The following is a 19,928-nucleotide window of genomic DNA, read 5'->3' as shown; positions in this document are numbered from 1 at the left end:
CTTGGGTATATATCTGGGATTGAAATTGCTGGATTATAGGGTACTTCTATGTTTACCTTTTTTTTTTTCTTTTGGACCCAGAAAAGGATGCATTTACTTAACAAAATCCTAACTTTCTGGACTGAAATCCATTTTTCTGACGTTTTAAAAATTGAAATAAAGGGCGCCTGGGTGGCTCAGTTGGTTAAGCGACTGCCTTCGGCTCAGGTCATGATCCCGGAGTCCCGGGATCGAGTCCCGCATCGGGCTCCCTGCTCGGCGGGGAGTCTGCTTCTCCCTCTGACCCTCTTCCCTCTTGTGCTCTCTATCTCTCATTCTCTCTCTCTCAAATAAATAAATAAAATCTTTAAAAAAAATAAAAACTGAAATAAAATACACAGGACATAGAATTGGCTATTTTTAAAAAGATTTCTTTATTTATTTTAGGGGGGATAAAGAAAAAGAAAGAAGTGAGGGAGGGGCAGAGGAAGAGGGAGAGAGAGAATCCCAAGAAGACTCCCTGCTGAGTGCAGAGCTCAATGTGGGGCTTGATCTCGCAACCCATGAGATCATGACCTGAGCTGAAATCATGAGTCAGACATTCAAATGACTGAGCCACCCAGGCGCCCCAGAATTAGGTATTTTAAAGTGAACGATTCGTTGTTGAGTACATTCGTAATGTGGTGCAACCATCACTTCTCCCTGGTTCCCAAAAGTTTTCAACACCCCTAAAAAGAAACCCCAAACCCATGAAGTGGTTACTCTCCAAGCCCTCGTCCTCTGGTCTCCCTGGCAACCACCAACCTGCTTTAAGTCTCTATAAACTTACCTGTTTTAGATATTTCATGTAAAAGGAATCATCCAACGTGTGGCCTTTTGTGCCTGGCTTCTTTCATTTAGCAGCAGAAGGCCTTTGGGGTTCAATTACATTGTGGCATGTGTTGGCACTTTATTCCTTTTTATGGTGAATAAAATTCCATCGTATGTATATGCCATGATTTATGTATCTCTTCATCCACTGATGGTATATTTACTGTTTTGAGGGACTTCTAGACTGTTTTGGGGACTGTTGTTGACAAAGGTGGTTGGCTGTGTTCATCAAAGGAAGTAGTAGCATATTGCCAACATGCCCTGGGGGAGGGGGCGTTCCTATGCCCTAGGTCCGTGCCTGCTTGCCCTACCATGACCAGGGGGGAAGCTGCTGGAAGCCTAACCCCACCTGATTCCAGAACATGTGAAGCTTAGGGTCTACCCTTCAGAAAGGACTCCAACCTTATGAGGAGCTGGCCGAAGGCAAGGGGATAAAGGAATGGGTAATTTAGGAAGGAAAGTCACAAATAACCCCCATGACGTTGAACTAATTCTTGTGAAGCTCTTGGAACAGCACTGGCACATGGCAAGTACTCAGTAAATTCTAGCTGTAATGATTACTGCCAATATTATTACTAATATTTTCGAAGCTGGCCAAAATATTGTGAATGCCAGTTTCATAAAAAGATTATAACCAAAAGACTGCAACTCCCTGCTTGCTGTGTCAGCATGATTTTTCCCAGAATTTTCCTTCCCTCTCCTCCTCATTCCATTTCTTATCTACTAAGCGTGGTTAGATTTACCACTGAGGTCATAGATTTGAGAATGTCAATGAGGGTTGTGGTAGAACGGGAGAAGGCTGGAGACCCTAGGTCCATTGGGTAGATCCATTTGCCTGCAGATACAACCCCTGGGTGTGACTTCTGGTGCAACTCTTGGGGAGGACTGGGGACATCCAGAGCTCTATCTGGGTTGTCACATCTCATAAAGAAGACCCTCTTCAGTCCTATAACTGGAAGGACGGTGTGTTGGGGGGAAGAACAGTGCAAAAGTTAGGACGCAGAGGACACCTATTGCTTTCGCCTGCCCGACATCCTTTCTTGGTTGATTCTAGGAACAGCGCCCCCTTCCTTTGGGTAACTGCCTCTGCTCTACCCCATAGGGTTCTGGTGGGCGCACTAACCAACAAGCCTCACTCTAACCAGCAAGCCTCACCTCCACGCCTCCCAGCCTGTTAGAGTCTGAATGTCTGGGCCCCCACCCCACATTCACACGTTGGAATCCTGCACCCCATGTGATGGTATTTGGAAAGTGATTAGGTCGTGAGGGTGGAGATTTCAGGAGCAGCATGGGTGTCCTTCTAAAATAGACCCCACAGCTCCCTGGCCCCTTCCACGGGTGAGCACACAAGGAGAAGTCAGTAGTCTGCAACCCCGGAGTGGGTCTTCTCCAGAACTCGCCCATATTGGCATGAGGTGATCTCAGACTTCTGACCTCCAAAACCTCCACAGTTTTTTGTTATAGCAGCCCCAAAAGGACTAAGCCACACCCCCAAACACACCCAGTGACCTCCGCTAGGCCAACCAGATTCTCTCAAAGGATCACAAAACTTGAACAGACAAGAAGGGGCTTGTGGCTGAGTCACATGATGGAACGAGCCCCCCGAATCGTCCCCCTGGCTCCTGATGAGCTACTGGCGGCCTGCTCCCTGTCCTCTCCCAGGCCCGGTGGTTTTGCTGCACCTTTGGAGCTGGAGCTGCTTCAGGGGTGTTCCAGAAGATTCTTAAGTTACATTAGCCTGAATCAATCTCTAGGGCTTGTGTTCAAACCACAGCTCCAGGCAGCCCAGAGGTGTCTGGCTGTGAGCTCCCTAATTTTCCAGCACCAGTGACTGTGGCCAGGTCCCCAGCGGGGAGAACAACCTGGAGGGCCTGCCTTCGAGCACCAGACTAACTGGCTGGCACTCCTACCATCCTCATTTAGGTCACAAAAGGGAGGCCTTGGCTGGTTTGTTGGGTAACATAGAAACTCTCTAAGCCTTTGATGAGAGCAAAGGGGATGTTTTGAAACTGTTCCAGTGTATAGTTCCCTTTTTCTTTTTTAATATTTTGTTTTTTTAGTTGAGAGAGAGCATGAACAGGTGGGGGGGAGGAGAGGGAGAAGCAGGTTTCCCACGAACAGGGAGCCTGATGAGGAGCTCGATCCCAAGACCCTGGGATCATGACCTGAGCCGAAGGCAGATAGATGCTTAACCGACGAGCCAGCCAGGTGCCCCTATATTTCCCTTTATCTGTGCGACGTCCCCCTCCCTGACCCCCTTTGCTGTCAATCTCTCAGGGAATGAGAACAAAGGACAAGAAGTCCTCAGGATAGGGTGTGTGTGGGGGGGGCACAGACCTGACCTTAGAGAAGTCCCTACGGAGAGGGGTGTAGGGAGAAGCCTTCCCGGGATTGGGAGGGCAACAGGCAGAGGGAGGGACTCGAGCAATAAGGCAATCAAACTCTGGCAGAAGTGGTAGGAAAAGTCCGCCTGGGGGAAGGAAGGAGGCAGGCAGCCAGAGCAGAGAGGCCTGGGGCAGGGGCAGCAGCTGGAGAAGCCTCAGTGGTGTGTGCCTGGGTCAAGGAAGGGGCTGGGGCACCTCCTCCCCCCCGCCAGGCCTCCCCAGCTCATCCCCCTCCCACCCTGCCCCCTGCAGTTCCCCAGGGCCTGAGCAAGGCCTGCAAGGTGGGACATGGGCCCAGCGCATTGGAGCCTATTCCCCGGGCGTGTGGGCCAGAGGCCGGTGTGGCTGAAACCAGAGCCCGGGGGCCGCCACCAAACCGGCAGCCACCTGGATGGGCTTCCTCAGCCAGAGGCAGCTGCCGCCCGATGGGACGGTGGGACACCGGGGGCCTCTGTGCAGGCCAGGGAGACCCCGGAGGCACAACACAGGCATCCCCACCCAGGTGCCCTCTCAGGGGGCTGCAGACTTTCAAGGGGAGAGGGAAAGCCCTGATGCCCAAGTCGGGTCCGAATTTGCCTGAACATTCACCTGCCAAATGACCAACTTGACCCAACACTGTGTGTTTGAAATTGCAAGAGACTGAGGGAGCGTAAGGTAAGTTTGTTCTTGTCAGCAGGGTGGGGGCCCCCGAGGAAGGGGAGGGGAGGTTTATGAAATGAAGCAGCTCCGTCCTCTCGCTCAGCTGGGTGACGCACCACATGTTTTCTGTCTCACCCCAGAAGCGGCGTTTGCTGCATGTGACATTCTTTCGCTCGCCCCGAGTCTCTTAGGGGCTCTTGCTTCACCAGCACCGCCGTGGTAAACACCACCCTAGTCCAGTGGCCGGCTCCCAGGCCCTCGGGGGAGGCCTCAGCATCTGCGTCTGTTGCCAGGGAAAGCTGCAGGGAGGCCGCCCCAGTTGGAGGACAGCCTCTGTCCAGAGTGCGGGAGGCCAGGACACCAGGGCCCCTCAGGCCCCTCCGAGTCCCAGCTCAGCAGCTCACCGGCCTCTCATCCCCGCTCCCTGCTTGGAGGGCCCCGGGGGACGCCCACAGAGCCGGTAAGGCCTCCGGGAGGGCTGGGGAGTCGACCTGGGGCTTTCTGCCTTATCGATGTGAACAAACCACAAGGCCCACACTCACACACACACACACACACACACACACACACACACACACACACACACACACACACACACACGGAGACACAGATCTCAGCCCACGACTGCGCAGGTTATTCCCACAGACATGGAGGCTAGAACTGGGTCTGCCGTTTCCTAGCTGTGTGACCACGGGCAAGCCACTGACCCACACCGCTCCCCCGGGGTCTCAGTTTCGCCATCTGCAACTCGGGAGACTCACAACCACAATCCTGTACTCAAACCTTCGGGGCCAGATGTGTTTCAGAGTTTCCCATGGTTTGGATTTGGGGAAAGGTTCTGGAAAGGTTTTTCAACCCCCTCGCTGCCCTGTTTGGTCACATGCTACTATTTCTCAGGGAAACCATGAATATGCGAATGAAGCAGGATACACAAGAACCGTGTCCTTGCACCCGGGCGGGTCAGGGTCAGGTCCCTCCACCACACGAATTACCGAAACAGGTCTTGGTTTCCAGCGACTTCAGAAAGTCACGGTTACAGATCTGAGGCATCGGCCCTCGCCCATCCCCCAGCTCAGAGGGCGGGAGAGCCATGTGACAGCACCCACGGTGGTCACTGGTGACGCATCTGTGGGGCGCCCAGTCCACACTGGGCGCTGAGGGACTCGCTCCTCACCACGGCCCTGAGCCACAGGCACTGTTTTGAGGTCCATTTCACAGCTGGGGAATCGAGGCCAAGCGCCGGTGAGGAACAGCTCCGTGTGGTCCGCTAGACTGAGCCCTCGCCTTACTGGCCGCTACCCTGGCGCCCAGCACACAGCGAGGGCAGGGCAAGGGGGGGTTGGGCCTCCGCCCATGGTTCTACTGCTTTGCTTCCTGCACAGCTAGAAGGGAAAGAGGCAAGAAAAGAAAACAAAAGTGAAAAACATTTCTCGGTAAGCCCTGCTCTTCCCAGAAGTGTTGCTTCAGTTTGTACCATTTCTGAGCCGGCAGAGCCCGGACCAAGTTCTCAGCTGGCTCAGAAGAGGTCTGCAGAGCTTCGGGCTTTCCTCCGGGGAACAGAACCTGCTGGAGACTCTGCTACAGCCTCCCGCCAGACCAGAGGCCCCAGGGAGGTGAGGACAGAGCGCAGGGTGGGGTCCTCCTGTCCCTGGGCACCTGAGTCCTCAGCAAGACTGCAGGCAGAGGAGCGAGGCTGTAGGCACTTGGCTCACAACAGAGAGCTGGAACCAGGGCCACCGGGGGTCACATCCCCGTCCTGCCAGGGCTCTGGCCTCGGGAAAGGCCTGAAGCGCGACTTCTTTGATGGTAAATCAGGGTAGGATTCTCTCTTCCTGGGCTGTTTGAAGTTTAGGTGGAAACAGGATTACAAAGGCGATAGGACAAACCAAGTTACATCTCACCTCTGCCGGCTGGGGAGCACCCGCCTCCAACTGGTGCTAGAGGAGAGGGTCGGCCCCCAGAGTGTAGGAGGCCTCACTGGTGACAAGAGTTTCCCTCGAGGGCATGTCATCCTTGGAGAAACAAAGAGGCTAAGTGACTTGTCTCCAAAGTGCAAAGCCAACCGGCAGTGTTCCCGGGACTGTAGGTTTATTGGGCAGGGGGAGACTTGGGGAACGAAGGGTGGTGGTGAAGATTCAGGGGAGTATCTTGAAACCGTGTTTTCAGAGTGAGCTGCCTTTTACCTAGCTGGTATGTTGGAGGGAGTTGGTTTGCAAGGAAGCGGCCGCCAAATGGTAGGATCCTCGCACATCCACAGAGAGAAGGTGAGTGGGGGGTGGGGTGGGAGCAAAGGGCTCCCTGCATCATCTTCCCTGTTCATCCCATAGGACTCATAGGACATGGCGAGGTATGACAGGGTGCTGGCAAAGAATGGGGCTCCAGACCAGGGTTTTTCTTTCCTTTTCGTTTCTTTTTGAAGATCTATTTGTTATTTTCAGAGAAAGAGACCGGGGGTGTGGGAGGGAGGTGGAGGAGCAGAGAGAGAGAGAGAGAGAATCTCAAGCAAACTCCCTGCTGAGCATGGAGTCTGCGGCGGGGCTCGATCCCAGGACCCCAAGATCATGACTTGAGTTGAAATCAAGAGTCGGATGCCCAACCAACTAAGCCACCCAGGTGCCCCAAGAATTGAGGTTTTTCCACCTTAGCACCACTGACATTTTGGACTGCGTCATTTCTTGTCCTGTGCACTGCAGGGTGTTTAGAAACCTCATTAGCCTCCACCCACTCAAGGCCAGTAGCTGTACTTCCTGCCTCCCCCAGAGTTGGATGACAATTGTAAACATCTCCAGATATTACCAACATCCCTGGGGAGAAAACTCCGCCTCGATTGAGGTCTATCGCTTTCGGCTTGACTTGCAGACCTGGCTGGAATCACACTGTGTGCTTGTCTATACCGGCTGCATGGTATTGGTCTCCCTGTGCCTCGGTTTCCTCAGCTGGAAAATGGGGATAATTTTAGCATCTGTGTCACAGAGTCATTGAGAGAATTAAGGGTGTATAAAGTAGGTAGATACATGTTTGGCACAATTAAGCCCCAAAACGTGCCTCATATTATAGGCCATGGGCACCCTGGAGCCAAATCCCTGAAACCTAGCTTTATAAGTCAGAGAGGAGAAAACATTTTTTTTAAATTTTTTTATTGTTATGTTAACCACCATACATTACATCATTAGTTTTTGATGTAGGGTTCCATGATTCATCGTTTGTGCATAACACCCAGTGCTCCATGCAGAACGTGCCCTCTTTAATACCCATCACCAGGCTAACCCATCCCCCCACCCTCCTCCCCTCTAGAACCCTCAGTTTGTTTTTCAGAGTCCGTCGTCTCTCATGGTTCGTCTAGGAGAAAACATTTTTTTTAAAAAGATGATTTATTTATTTAATTGAGAGAGAGTGAGAGAGAGAGCAGGAGCAGGGGGAGGGGCAGAGGCAGAGGGAGAAGCGGACTCCCCGCTGAGCAGGGAGCCTGACATGGGGCTCGATCCCAGGACCCTGGGATCATGACCCAAGCCAAAGGCAGACACTTTAACCGCCTGAGCCACCCAGGTGCCCAAGAAAATGTTTTTCATCTTTGATGCAGGAAATAATCCAGAGAAAGACTATCCTAAGACTATCCCAAAGAAATACCCAAATGTGTGGACCAACATTTATATAAGGATCAAAAAGTATTTATAAAGCAAAAATTATAAAAGCAAACAAAAACAAAGCTCAAACTGAAGACAACCCAAAAATTCAATAGCAGGAGAATTATTAAATACATAATAATAACACCCATCTAATGGAATGTTACACAGCCTTTAAATAGCTTGTTTGAGACTATTTAATCATATGGGGTCCCACTGTAATGTAATGTTAAATGACAAAAATTCACACAAAACTGAATGTACGTCATGAGTCTAAATTTTGTTTTGCTGGGCGCCTGGGTGGCTCAGTCGGTTAAGCGACTGCCTTCGGCTCAGGTCATGATCCTGGAGTCCCGGGATCGAGTCCCGCATCGGGCTCCCTGCTCGGCGGGGAGCCTGCTTCTCCCTCTGACCCTCCCCCCGTCTCATGTGCTCTCTCTCTCTCTCTCATTCTCACTCCCTCTAAATAAATAAATCCTAAAAAAAATTTTTTTTTGTTTTGCTTATAAAATAAAATGTCCACAGTGGTTATTTTGTGAGGTGAGAATACAGAAGAATTGTATTTTTTATTTCTACATCTTCTACGTAAACCTGTATTTATTTAAATCATTAGGGGGGAAAAAGGATTGCAAGGGTTTTTGTGCTTTCAAAACATGTGTGGGGGGACTTTCTTATTTATTTATTTATTTATTTATTTAACAGAGAGAGAGAGAGCGCGCAAGCAGTGGGAGGGGCAGAGGCAGAGGGAGAAGCAGGCTCTCCCGCTGAGCAGGGAGCCCGATGTGGGGCTCGATCCCAGGACCCTGGGATCATGACCTGAGCCGAAGGCAGACGCTTAACGACTGAGCCACCCAGGCGCCCCTGGGGGGACAGTCTTTAAAAAAAAAATCAAGGTATCACAGGCAGGTATATGGCAAAAGTGATTGATAGAAAGTATAAAAGGATGAAGCGTGAAAAGCAAGCTTCCCTCTCATCCCTGACCCCCAATCCAATCAGTGTTACTAGTTTCTGGTCTCTACAAACATATGTGTCTTTCTTCAATGCAAATGGGAGCACACTATACAGTATCCTATACCCTGCCTTCTCATGTACCAATGTGTGCTGGAGAGCCTTCCCTCTGCTCATATGGATTTGCCTCATTTGGTTAAATGACTGCATACTATTTCATGGTTAGATAAACCACATACTTAACTAGTCCATTTGGGGTGGTTTTCAGACTTTTCTTTCTCTCTCTCTCTTTCTCTTCTTTCTTTCTTTCTTTCTTTCTTTCTTTTTCTTTCTTTCTTTCTTTCTTTCTTTCTTTCTTTTCTTTCTTTTCTTTCTTTCTTTTTTTCTTTCTTTTCTTTCTTTCTTTTCTTTCTTTCTTTCTTTTTTCTTTCTTTCTTTCTTTTCTTTCTCTCTCTCTCTCTTTTTTTCTTTCTTTCTTTCTTTCTTTTTCTTTCTTTCTTCCTTCCTTCTTTCTTTCTTCCTTCCTTCCTTCCTTCCTTCCTTCCTTCCTTCCTTCCTTCCTTCCTTCCTTCTTTCTTTCTTTCTTTCTTTCTTTCTTTCTTTCTTTCTTTCTTTCTTTCTTTCTTTCTTTCTTTCTTTCTTTCTTTCTTTCTTTCTTTCTTTCCCTTCCTTCCTTCCTTCCTTCCTTCCCTTCCCTTTCTTCCTTCCTTTCCTTTCCTTTCTTTCTTTCCTTCCTTTTTTTTAAACTATGAATTATGCTTGCTTTTTGCTTCCTTTTTGTATCTGCATGTTTGGCTGGTTCTTTTTTTAAAAAAATAACCTTCATATTTTAGAATAGTTTTAGATCTACAGCAAAAGTGAGGGGAAAGTACAGAGATTTCCCATACGCCCCCTGGGTCCCCCCTCCCACGCACAGCACTCCCCCACCCCATCAACATCCCAGACCAGAATGGGACCCTTGTTATAGCTGGTGAGCCTACACTGACACATCATTATCAACCAGAGTCCATAGTTTACATTGGGGTTCTCTCTTGGTGTTGTGTATTTTATGGGTTTGGGCAAATGTATAATGACATGTATCCATCCACCATTGCAATAGCTGACAGAATAGTCTCCCTGGCCTAAAAATCCTCTGTGCTCTGTCTATTCCTCATTCCCTCCCACCAGCCCCTGGCAACCACGGCTCTTTTTACTGTCTCCACAATTATGCCTTTTCCAGAATGTCCTATAGTTGGAATCACACAGAGCGTAGCTTTTTCAGACTGGCTACTTTCACTTAGTAAAATGCATTTAAATTTCCCCCGGGTCTTTTCATGGCTTGATAGCTCATTTTTTATAGTGCTGAATAATAATATTACTCCTTTATCTGGCTGGATCACCATTTGTTTCCTCACTAATGAAAGACATCTTGGTGGTCTCCAAGTTTTGGCAATTATGAATAAAGTTTCTATAAATATCTGTGTGCAGGTTTTTGTGTGGACACAAGTTTTCAAATCCTTTGGGTAAATATCAAGGAATGTGATTGCTGGATCGTATGGTCAGAGTATGTTTAGTTTTGGTAAGAAATTCCCAACGGTCTTTCAAAGTGTCTTTGCATTCCCGCCAGCAATCAGAGAGGGTTCCTGGTGCTCCATATCCTCACCAGCATCTGGGGTTACGAGTGTTCTGGATTTTATCCATTCCACTAGGTGTATGCTATGGTATTTTTAAGTTTTAATTTTGAGATAATGGTAGATTCACATGCAGTTGTAAGAAATAATACAGGGGGAGCCCACGTACCCCCTTTACTCAGATTCCCTGGTGTAAGGTTTTGCAAAATTGTCCTACCGTAACACAACTGGGAAACTGACATTGATACAAACCACCAACTTATTCAGAATCCACCAGTTTCACTCCCACTCATTTGTGTGTGTGTGTGTGTGTGCATTTGTGTGAGCATGTGTGTGTATTTAGTTCTACGCAGTTTCCTCACATGTGTAGATTTGGGTGGTCAACACCAGAATTAAGATACAGAACAGTTCCATCGTATGGGTCCCTTGCCCTACCCTTTATCAACACAGCCACCTCCCTGGGCTGCTATGACTTTGTCCATTCTTCTAGTTTTAACTTTTCTGGGTCACTGTGTTTCAGATGTATCTCTTGTAAGCCATATATATGGTTGATTTTGCTTTCTAAACCAGTATCAGGGTCTTTTCCTTTTGATAGAAGATACTTATCCCGTTTATACTTACGAAAAATGCAGGAACTACTGTCCCTGAACATTTATTGGCGTTTTTCCTTTCCTAGCTAGTTCACAGAGAAGGAAGAGGAAACAGAGCAGTGAGTTAATTTTCTTGAAATTTCAGAACTGGTAAGTGGCAGAGGGAGCTTCCAATCCACTTCACCATACTGTCTTTATACTAACGGTAGGTCAAGTTTCCTCTTCTGGAAGGTTAAAACAATGTCTCTTCCCAGCCAGACTCCCTGTCCTTCTGATACGGAAAAGAGCAGAGATGCCCTTCTGAACTTCCCAGCAACAGAGACCCCCTCAGATTTGCCAAGGTTAGTTTCCTTCCATTCCAGCCATTTTCATGAGAGGGTAAAGCAGAATCCAATGATGTCTTTGTAGGGGAAAGATGGAAAGCAGAATGCCCCCCAGAACACTTAAAAATACAAGGATACACAAGATGTGACTTCCAAAATGTCTTTGTTTTCCTTGTACTTCACTTGCTGCTCCTTCTCCGCTTCTTGCCGCTTCCTTGTCTTCTTCCTGGGCTTAACTGTTGGGATACTGCTGGGCTCAGTCATGGACCACACTTGACCTTTACTAGTACTTTCTTCCTAGGGTTCTTATGCAATTTCATGGCTTTAAGTACTTTCTATACAGATGGCTCCCAAATTTAATCTCCCAGCTGGAACAGGAATCATAGATCCATTGCCTGCTCAGCATCGCTTGGATGTCTAATGGGCACCTCCAACTTAACTCACCCCAAACTGCAGTCCATTACCTGCCCAGAAAACCTTCAGCCCTTCCCATCTCAGGAAATAGAATCTTCACCGTAACAGTCCTTCACGCCCCAAACTTGACTCACCCTGAAGTCATCCTGCACTCTGCCCTCCCACATCCCACGCCCCTGAAGAATCCTGTGGCTTCCTGCAAATACAATCTCTCTCATCACTTCTGCCAGCCCAGTCCAAGCGGCTGTCCTCTCTTGCTCTAACCACCACAGTCGCTTCTAACTGGTCTCCTTGCTTCCCCTCTTGCAAATCTGGAATCTCTTTTCCAGCCCAAGTGATCATTTTAACATCTAAGTTAGATCAGGGCCACCATTAGCCCATGTGGTGCCCTGGGGCTTATTAGAAAAAGCCCACCCAGCCTGCGAATGGATATAGCTCTGAGGATGCATGCTCTACAGCCGGGCGCCTGGGTGGCTCAGTCGGTCAAGCGTCTGCCTTCGGCTCAGGTCATGATTCCAGGGTCCTGGGATCGAGTCCCGCATCGGGCTCTCTGCTCAGCGGGGAGTCCGCTTCTCCCTCTCCCACTCTCTCTCAAATAAATAAATAAAATCTTTAAAAAATGGATAGCGGCTCTGTGCAAGCAAGCACGCATGCAATCAAAGTGCTCCTTTTTCCAGATAAGACACAGCACCTATCCCTGGCCCCAGGTCTGAACACTTGGCAAGTAGATTCTGGGATGGATTTCAGACCCCACCCATATGCTCTGGCAGGACCTTTTGCAGTTCTCAGAATATTAATATAATATCGATATGTCTGTTGGAATGTAATTTATACAAAGGGGCCTTATAAGTTGTTGTTGTTGTGAAATGATCTTTTAATCATTATAATCAATTCATTCATAATAGCCAATGACCAGAAACAACCGAAACATATCAATCAATGGAAGAATAGATCAACAAATTGCAGTGTGTTTATTTATTTATTTATTTTTAAGATTTCATTTATTTATTTGAGAGAGAGAGAGAGGAGCAGAGAGGAGCAGAGAGGGAGAAGGACAAGGAGACTCCCCTCTGAGCACAGAGCCCAACGTAGGGCTCGATCTCATGACCCTGAGATCATGACCTGAGCAGAAATCGAGAGTCGGACGTTTAACCGACTTAGCCACCCAGGCGCGGTGTATTTATATAATGAAATGTTCCATAGCAATCATTTCTAAAACCAATGATACCCACAACGGGGGCGAATTTCACACACGTTAAACTGAGCGGAAGAATCCAAACAAACAAATGACTCCATTTATATGAAGTTCAAGAACAGGCAAACTGATCAGTGGTTATGGAAGAGTGGTTACCCCCCGGGGGTGGGGGAGATGAGGACTGACTGCGAGCAGGCCAAAGAAAGCTGCTTTTTTATATCTTGATCAGGGTGGTGATTACTTGGGTGTATGTGTCTGTGAAAGCTTATTGAGCTGAGGACTTGACTTTATGTGCTTACCGTAGATAAGCGACACTGCAATATAAAATGTACGGGCAGTAGTTTGCAAATATTTAGTATATTGTCAGTATTTCATTATTACTTTGATTTTACATAACCTAAAATCCCACCGCAAACCTTGAAATTCACATGGTTTCCTGGCACCTGCAATAACCTTGTTTTCCAGGTGTCCAAGCAGGACGTTGCACCAATGACTCATGAGGGCACCTCTAATTCTCCCAAGGACCAAATGAGCTCAACTTTGGGGTGGCAGGAGCCTCTGGACAACAGGGCAGGGACAGAATGCCCGAGGTAAGGTGGAGAGCTTTGTCCCTGGGGAGGGCGGCTCCTGCTGAAATGCTCCAGGCACCCTCCTGCTATGCGATAGGGAAACAAATATTCCACGGCCTACACTGAATATTTTGGAGAGAAAGCCAGATCAGTCAGGTGCCCGACAGTGGGCAATAGGCCTGGAAGGGCAGAAACTGCCCCGCCTATAGAGGTGAGGCCCGTGAGGGCTCAGCCATTACCAAAAGGGCCCATTGGTGTCACTGCGTTGAAGAACTCAGGCCCAATGAGCCGCAAATCCGCAGACGTCACCCCACCAGCTTCCAGCACAGTGCGGACAGTCAACAGACGTTCGCAGAGTGAGCCAGGGGAGCTGTATGCGAGGGGGTGCCTTCTAGAGCGGGACCATCATGCTGCACCTGTCCCCCCGTGAGGATGCGAGGCAGCAGGAAATGCCCGCATCGGAGACATTCGGGTTCATTCAAAAGCACAAGAAGCCAAACTCCCGTTCTCTCTCAACCATGTTAAAGACAAAACTCAGTAGTGGATGCACAGTGGGGGTAGTCAATCTCTGTACCTCCTTGTCCTTCCGCCTCCTTGTCCCCATTCCCCTGAGGAAACACAAGGGCAGGGAGGGCTGGATTGTGGCATCCGTAAAGGTTAGGGGTCCTCAGCTGTGTCCCCCCTCCTGGCCTTCATCCCTCCCCTTATCCCTGCAAGCCCGTGGCAACCTTCTCCTCTGTGAATTGATTTACAGCTGCTGATTAACTGATCATTGGGCCTAAATTCATTCGTTATTAACGCTAAGGGGTTTCCTTGGAAGTATATTTGTTTTTTTACCTTTTCCATTGAGAAATTGTGTGCATGTGTTGAGAGAGAGAAAGATATTAAAAGGTGTGTGTGTGTGTGTGTGTGTGTGTGTATTTCAGTGAGGAATTCCTGACATCAGCCGACAGAGGAGAGAAAAACAGCCCAGAATGGCGGTGGGCTCAGAGCTCCATCTTCATCTCACGTGTCCCTTCGCTCAAGTCCCCTTTCCTCTCTGGGCTTCTGTTCCCTCCGCTGAAAAGTAAAGGTGGTAGCTTGGACCCTGGCTAGGGCTCCTTCCAGTTCTGAGTCTCTCCTCTGGGCCAGGGAATCCGTCATCACCGGGCCTCCCAAGCTCGCCTTCAAGAAGATGCACCAATGGCCCTTGGTTTGAGGAAAGTGCCCGAAGGAGTAGGTTTGCTCTTCCCTGACACTGTTCTCCCATAAAGGCCAAACTCCTCTGTGGTGATGAAGATCCCTTAATACTCTGTACTGTGAGACACTGGGGAGGAGATGCCCTTTGTCCCTGACATCTTCCATGAAGGACCCAACCCATCTGCTTGAGTCGTCAGGTAAAGCTGGCGAAGTGCCAAGGAGAACCTTCAAGATATTAGTGATAATTTACTTCAGCCCTCTTGGTGTTCAACTCCGGTTGGAGGCAAAGGCCACCACAGCAGCCAAAGTCAAGGCCGTGGGAGTGTGGGCTGCATTGTACAGCAGGGTGCCTCCTCCCTCTGACCTGCGGCTACAAACGCAGGACCCTCCGCCCGGTCTCCTCCTTCGCCTGCCTTTCCCACACCTGCCCCTCCCTTAGTCTCAGGTTCTTTATCTTGACTCAGATCTTAGCATTTCCTCACTGCCCCTCCTGGGTGACCGTCTCTTTGAACAAGGCTGAACATGTCCCCCAGGACTAATCTACCTTCTCCATCTCTTAGGCAAGGCTGTGTTTCTCCCATTTGTCCCTCCAGAAGTCTCTATGATGTGTGTTTCTTCTCTTCATGGAAGCAGCAGCTCCCAACAATGCTCTGGGACTCTCCATGGCTGGGTGAGAGGTAACAGAGGTGTCAGGGAGATGCAGGAAGGATGCAGAGGCAGGAGTGGCAAGAACACCCAGAAACCACAATGGGCCTAAGAATGTGACTTTCCCATCTGGGAGACTTAAGCAAAACCTGTATTTTGCTCACTCGCAGGGACCAGGATGACATTCTTCTGTGTGAGGATGTGCAGCAACAAGATGAGGATCTGTCAGCTGAAGAAATAATATTTTTGAGAGAGTTTCCCATCATCAAGGAAGAGCTAGAAGTGAACATCAGGAAGCTCCATGCCCTTGCAGACAGCATCGACACAACCCACAGAACATTCACCAAGACCAACATGGTGGCCACCTCCCTCACTGTGGTCTCAGACGCCATGAGCATGCTGGGTCTGGTCCTTGCTCCAGCAACAGTAGGAGGAAGTCTGGCGCTCTCTGCTGCTGGTAAAGTTTTGGGGACAGCAGTCGGGTTCACCAGCATCTTCATCAACATCATGGAACACCGTCAAAATCAAAAAGCCCAAACTCACGCCAGCACCCTAGTGCCCACCCATGACCATGAGGTCAACGAGGCTCAGGGAAAGAAAGTCTTCTACGTCCTGAGTGTCGGAAAGAAGGCCTATGATTATGGAAGTAACATCAGTGATATTAAGAAGAACATCCGTGCCTGTCAGATAGCCAGAGCCCACCCGCGTCTGGCCACTGCTGCCAAGCGTCTCCTGACCACTGGCCAAGTCTCAGCCCGAAGGAGCATGCAGTTGCAAAGGGCCTTTAAGGGCACAATAGTGCTGATGGAGAAAAATGTTCGCATGCTGTGTAGTGCTATGGCTGGCTTCTCCCTCTGCCAGAACGTGGTCACCCTCCGGAGCAACTGGAAGCAACTGAAGGAAGGAGAAGGAAGCAAGATGGCAGAAGAGCTGAGAGCCCACGCTCAGGAGCTGGAAAGGAAGCTGATGGAACTCACCCAGCTCTGTGAGAGTCTGCAGCAGTAAGTGAGGCTGACATCTCCTTCGTGGGTAGGGCTGGAGGGAAGGGAGAAACTTTAACTGGGGCTGATGGGCACCAAGGTTTAAGAAAAGGGTGTTAAGGGAGCCAGCGTGTGTGTGTGTGTGTGTGTGTGTGTGTGTGTGTGTGTGTGTGTGTGTGTGTGTGTGTGTGTGAAGTTTGCTTGGATGTTCCTGAGGATTTGGGGCACCTGGTGGCCCGGGGGGTCCAAATGACATCAGGTGCCTCTTGATGATAATGGCGCCTGTCCTGGACAGACCTGGTCATGCCTTCAATTTCTCTCTCAATGCTCCTTGAGGTCCATGGGCTGGGAAGAGGGTCTTCCCAGGTGTACGGCAGAGAGCACTGAGCCACAGGGAGCGTTACAGACTGAAATGTGTCCCTGAACCTTCATAGGTTGAAGCCCCAGTGTGACTATTTGGAGGTGGGGCCTTTGGGAAGTGACTGGGGCTGAATCAGGTCATAGGAAGGGGTGGTCCTATGAGACTGGTGTCCTTCTAAGAGGAGGAGGGAATACAAGAGGGCTCTCTCTTTCTGCCTGCGCCCGCACAGAGGGAAAGTCCGTAGGAAGACACGGCAAGAAGGCGGCCCTCTCCAAAGCTAGGGGGGCGGGCTCACCAGAAACCCAACTGGCCGGAGCCTCCAGAACTACACATTCCCCTTATATAAGGCACTCGGTCTGTGCTATTCCGCTAGGGCAGCCCCAGCTGACGAAGACAGGGAGCTTTGGTGACTCGCCAAGTGCTCACAGCTAAGGGGTGGCAGAGTCAGGATACAAAGCCAGGAAGCCTGCCAGGCTGCCCCCCGAGCCCTCCTTCGCAAGCCCTCCTGTGACTGGTGTTTTTGTTTCTTTACAGAAACTCTTCCAAGAGAAAAGGCCAGGGAGCTCATCTTTGGGCGGAGCCACTGGGTCTCTGGCTTGACCCCCAGGCAGGCGTGGGGAAGCAGGTCCCCAGGTGACAGGAGAGGACTCTGAGCAGACTTAAAAGGCGATAGGGTGGGGGCGGGCTGGGTTGGCAGAGGCGATGCCTAGAGACTTAGCAACTGGGAGGTCCAACTGGGGCCTGAGGGCACGGTCAGCTAGTGAGTGTGGTGAGGTCTGTCTGTCCTGCCTCTCCTTCACCACCCTGCTTCTTCATTCTCCCCCATCCCTTCTCTCGGGAGGTGCCTCTTTCCCGCTGCTTTTCCCGTGCCCCATTCACTCACGTGCACACAGTAGGTCCTCATGAAGCATGTGTCGATTGGTGTGGGCTCTATATTAAATGCAGAGGATAGGACAGGAGGGTCCCCGAGGTGAGGGGCATCTTGTGCTCACCTTTCTGTGGCCAGCTGCCTGCTCTGCTCCCTTCCTCCTGCACCCAAGGTAATGCTGGGTAAGACCCGGGTTTGCACACAACAGGACGTCACTGGAACCTGCTCGACCAGATTCCATCAGGAAGGAGAGAGGCCCCGGAACGCTTCTCTCCTCCCCAAGTTCAGAGCAACTTAGGATGTCCTCGGAAACTGTGAGGACCTCTCCAGGCTTTCCGTGTCACCTATCTTCAACCTACTTCTTTCTTAGGTTTTAGCTGCTGTTTTGAAAGCAGTGCATGGACATTAAATACAATTTTTTTAAAATTCTGGCAGGGGCGCCTTGGTGGCTCAGTTGGTTAAGCATCTGCCTTTGGCTCAGGTCATGATGGAGCCCGCATCCGGCTCCTTGCTCAGCTGAGAGCCTGCTTCTCCTTCTCCCTCTCCCTCTGCCTTCCGCTCCTCCTGCTTGTGCTCTCTGTCAAATAAATAAATAAAATCTTAAAAAATAGTAAAATAAAATAAAATTCAAACAAGTAAAACATAAGAGTTAGAAATAATGCATCGACTGGACGCCTGGGTGGCTCAGTTGTTAAGCGTCTGCCTTCGGCTCAGGTCATGGTCCCAGGGTCCTAGGATCGAGTCCCACATCGGGCTCCATGCTCGGCAGGAAGCCTGCTTCTCCCTCTCCCACTCCCTCTGCTTGTGTTCCCTCTCTCGCTGTGTCTCTCTCTGTCAAATAAACAAAATCTTAAAAAAAAAAAACAAATAATGCATCAACCAAGGGTGACGACTGTTGGCAGTCTGGTGTAGAATATTAAAGCACCTGCCTTCCATACTTGTCCTGAGACTGCCCACTGGGGACCCTCCCTCAAGGCTGCGTTACATCCTAGATTTTTTTCTGCAACCCAGTTTCCTCTCTCTCTCATTCTCAATTCTCCCCTTTGCCTACAGATCTAGAACTTTCCAGGGTGCTGTTTTCACTTTACAATATTTTCCTACCATTCTCTATTTCACTTAGTTTTTATAGACTTTTTTTTTTAATGTTACGAGATATTCTCTTGATTATATATATACAATCTTTTAAATTAGACATATGTTAGTCATCACTTTCTGTTTTAGGTAGCCAAAAGCCACGCAAACTGGCTAACACAAAAAAGGGAGTTTATTGACTTGTGTGCTTAGACACCTAAGGGTACAGCGGGCTTCAGGTGTGTCTGGATCCAGAGAACAAAAAAGGATGTCATCAGGCATTCCATTTCTCAGGCAGGCCTGCACCAGGTTCAGACAAGAGCCCTCCCCCAAGCCCCCCCCGACCCCTGCAACCCAGTGCACCCCCTTCCAGCTGGGTGCTCCCAAGGGGAAGGGGGCGGGGCAGAGGCCCAGGGACTGCTCTGATTGGTCAGGACTGGGTCACGTGCCTTTGCCTGCGCCGGATGCTGGCCTGAGCGGTGGGCGCTGTAGGGTACGGGAATGGAGAAAGTTGCCAGAAGAGGAAAAGTAAGGGCCACACTAGATGCCTTCCGCTTTCAGGGACATTTAGATTATTTCAATTTTTTTTTTATGCATAGTGGTAAAATGAATATCTGTGTGCCAAAGGCTTATTGCATTATTATTACGATTTCTTTTCTTAAAATAGAGTCCCTGACTTGGGGTCCCTGAATAAAGAAGGACCCTATGAAGGGAAAGGAGGAGTCTCCACCTACCCCCCCCCCCCCCATTACAGTAGTGAAATATATCATGGGAAACGGGAAAGATTTAAAGCGTGGAGGGGAAAGAGAGCCACTGTCCCCATTTCAGACCACAGCCTGCCAGTCCCATTTCCCACATCTTACCCTCGCGGGGGTTAAATGGTTGTCGTGCCACTGAGCTTCCTGCTTTTGCTGTTCTCATTTCTTCTCAGAAGTTCTTCAGGAGCAGAATGATGACAGAAAAAACTCTCTGAAGGCCTGAGATACTGCGGGAAGCCATTTGAGATTTCCTTCCAAGTCAACGTGACTGTGTAGAATCTTTGTTCAAACCCAAAGCCTGATTTATGGCCCGCCACGCATGCGTCAGGCATCGTACACGTGCTTTGTGAGTGAGCCACCTGAAGGAAAACCATCTTGTCCTCGAGGTCAATCAATGCTCCTACCCACCCCCCCCCGCATTCCTTTCTGGTAAACCCGTGATTCCTGCCTGCGTGCAAATCTATAATCGTTAAAGCTTTTACAAGATGTAAGAAAGGCTATCACCCTGTAAACACGGTTCATTCTCCCCGGAGCCCGTTCTCCCCTGTGAAGAGCGTGTCCTTTCTGCCAATAAAACTCTCTTTCTTACTTTTAGAGATTCTAAAAGGTGTGTTCATTGTGCGTCCACAGTAAGTAAATAAACGGCTTTCTCCACGTTTAATACTGTGGGCTTTGTGTATGAGCATCCTTGCACCAAAGAAACGCTCTGGATAGTCATGCCCGGCCCAGAGCAGATCGTCTCTCGGCGTGGCCTTTTGTTTCTTCCGACGAATGTCTGGAAGAAAACGGAAAAGAATGAATTAGAGTGGCGATTGGAGAGCCGCCTGCAACACTCAGTGGCCTGGTTCCATGTCTGCGTTTTGGTGCTTGGGCCCTGAGGTTAAGTGTAACCGGAATGAAACCCAGGGCTCCACGTGGGCGT

General features: G+C 49.5%; 1 protein-coding gene across 21 annotated transcripts; it reads left to right on the top strand.

Annotated features, from left to right (window-relative positions):
- The first annotated feature begins 3,527 nt into the window (after positions 1–3,527).
- On the top strand, positions 3,528–19,600 carry APOL6 (apolipoprotein L6). 21 transcript variants are annotated; one of them, XM_027593993.2, is made up of 7 exons: positions 3,530–3,887; positions 4,013–4,332; positions 10,902–10,984; positions 13,041–13,165; positions 15,139–15,969; positions 16,844–16,942; positions 19,180–19,600. In XM_027593993.2, the coding sequence occupies exons 4-7, from the start codon at positions 13,065–13,067 to the stop codon at positions 19,199–19,201; spliced, it is 1,053 nt and encodes a 350-aa protein (XP_027449794.2). In that variant the 5' UTR covers positions 3,530–3,887; positions 4,013–4,332; positions 10,902–10,984; positions 13,041–13,064; the 3' UTR covers positions 19,202–19,600. The 21 variants fall into 21 exon arrangements, with proteins under 21 accessions (XP_027449805.2, XP_027449806.2, XP_027449794.2 ...); XM_027593988.2 differs by having other exon boundaries at positions 10,898–10,984; XM_027593995.2 differs by lacking the exons at positions 3,530–3,887; positions 4,013–4,332 and adding exons at positions 5,358–5,485; positions 6,039–6,136.
- Positions 19,601–19,928: the final 328 nt, after the last annotated feature.

The sequence above is a fragment of the Zalophus californianus genome, chromosome 9 (assembly GCF_009762305.2).
Source record: "Zalophus californianus isolate mZalCal1 chromosome 9, mZalCal1.pri.v2, whole genome shotgun sequence".
Lineage (NCBI taxonomy): Eukaryota > Metazoa > Chordata > Mammalia > Carnivora > Otariidae > Zalophus > Zalophus californianus.
Note: the sequence above shows the minus strand (reverse complement) of the source record. Positions and strands in the feature narration are given on the sequence as shown.

What these genes read in the sequence shown, in the direction of transcription:
- APOL6 (XM_027593985.2), top strand. Translation starts at nt 6,065, where the DNA reads ATGTTGGAGGGAGTTGGTTTGCAAGGAAGCGGCCGCCAAATGGTAGGA. An exon ending in CGCACATCCACAGAGAGAAG is followed by an intron (nt 6,137 to 13,040) that starts GTGAGTGGGGGG and finishes CTTGTTTTCCAG; the next exon opens with GTGTCCAAGCAGGACGTTGC. An exon ending in GTGGGGAAGCAGGTCCCCAG is followed by an intron (nt 16,943 to 19,179) that starts GTGACAGGAGAG and finishes ATTTCTTCTCAG; the next exon opens with AAGTTCTTCAGGAGCAGAAT.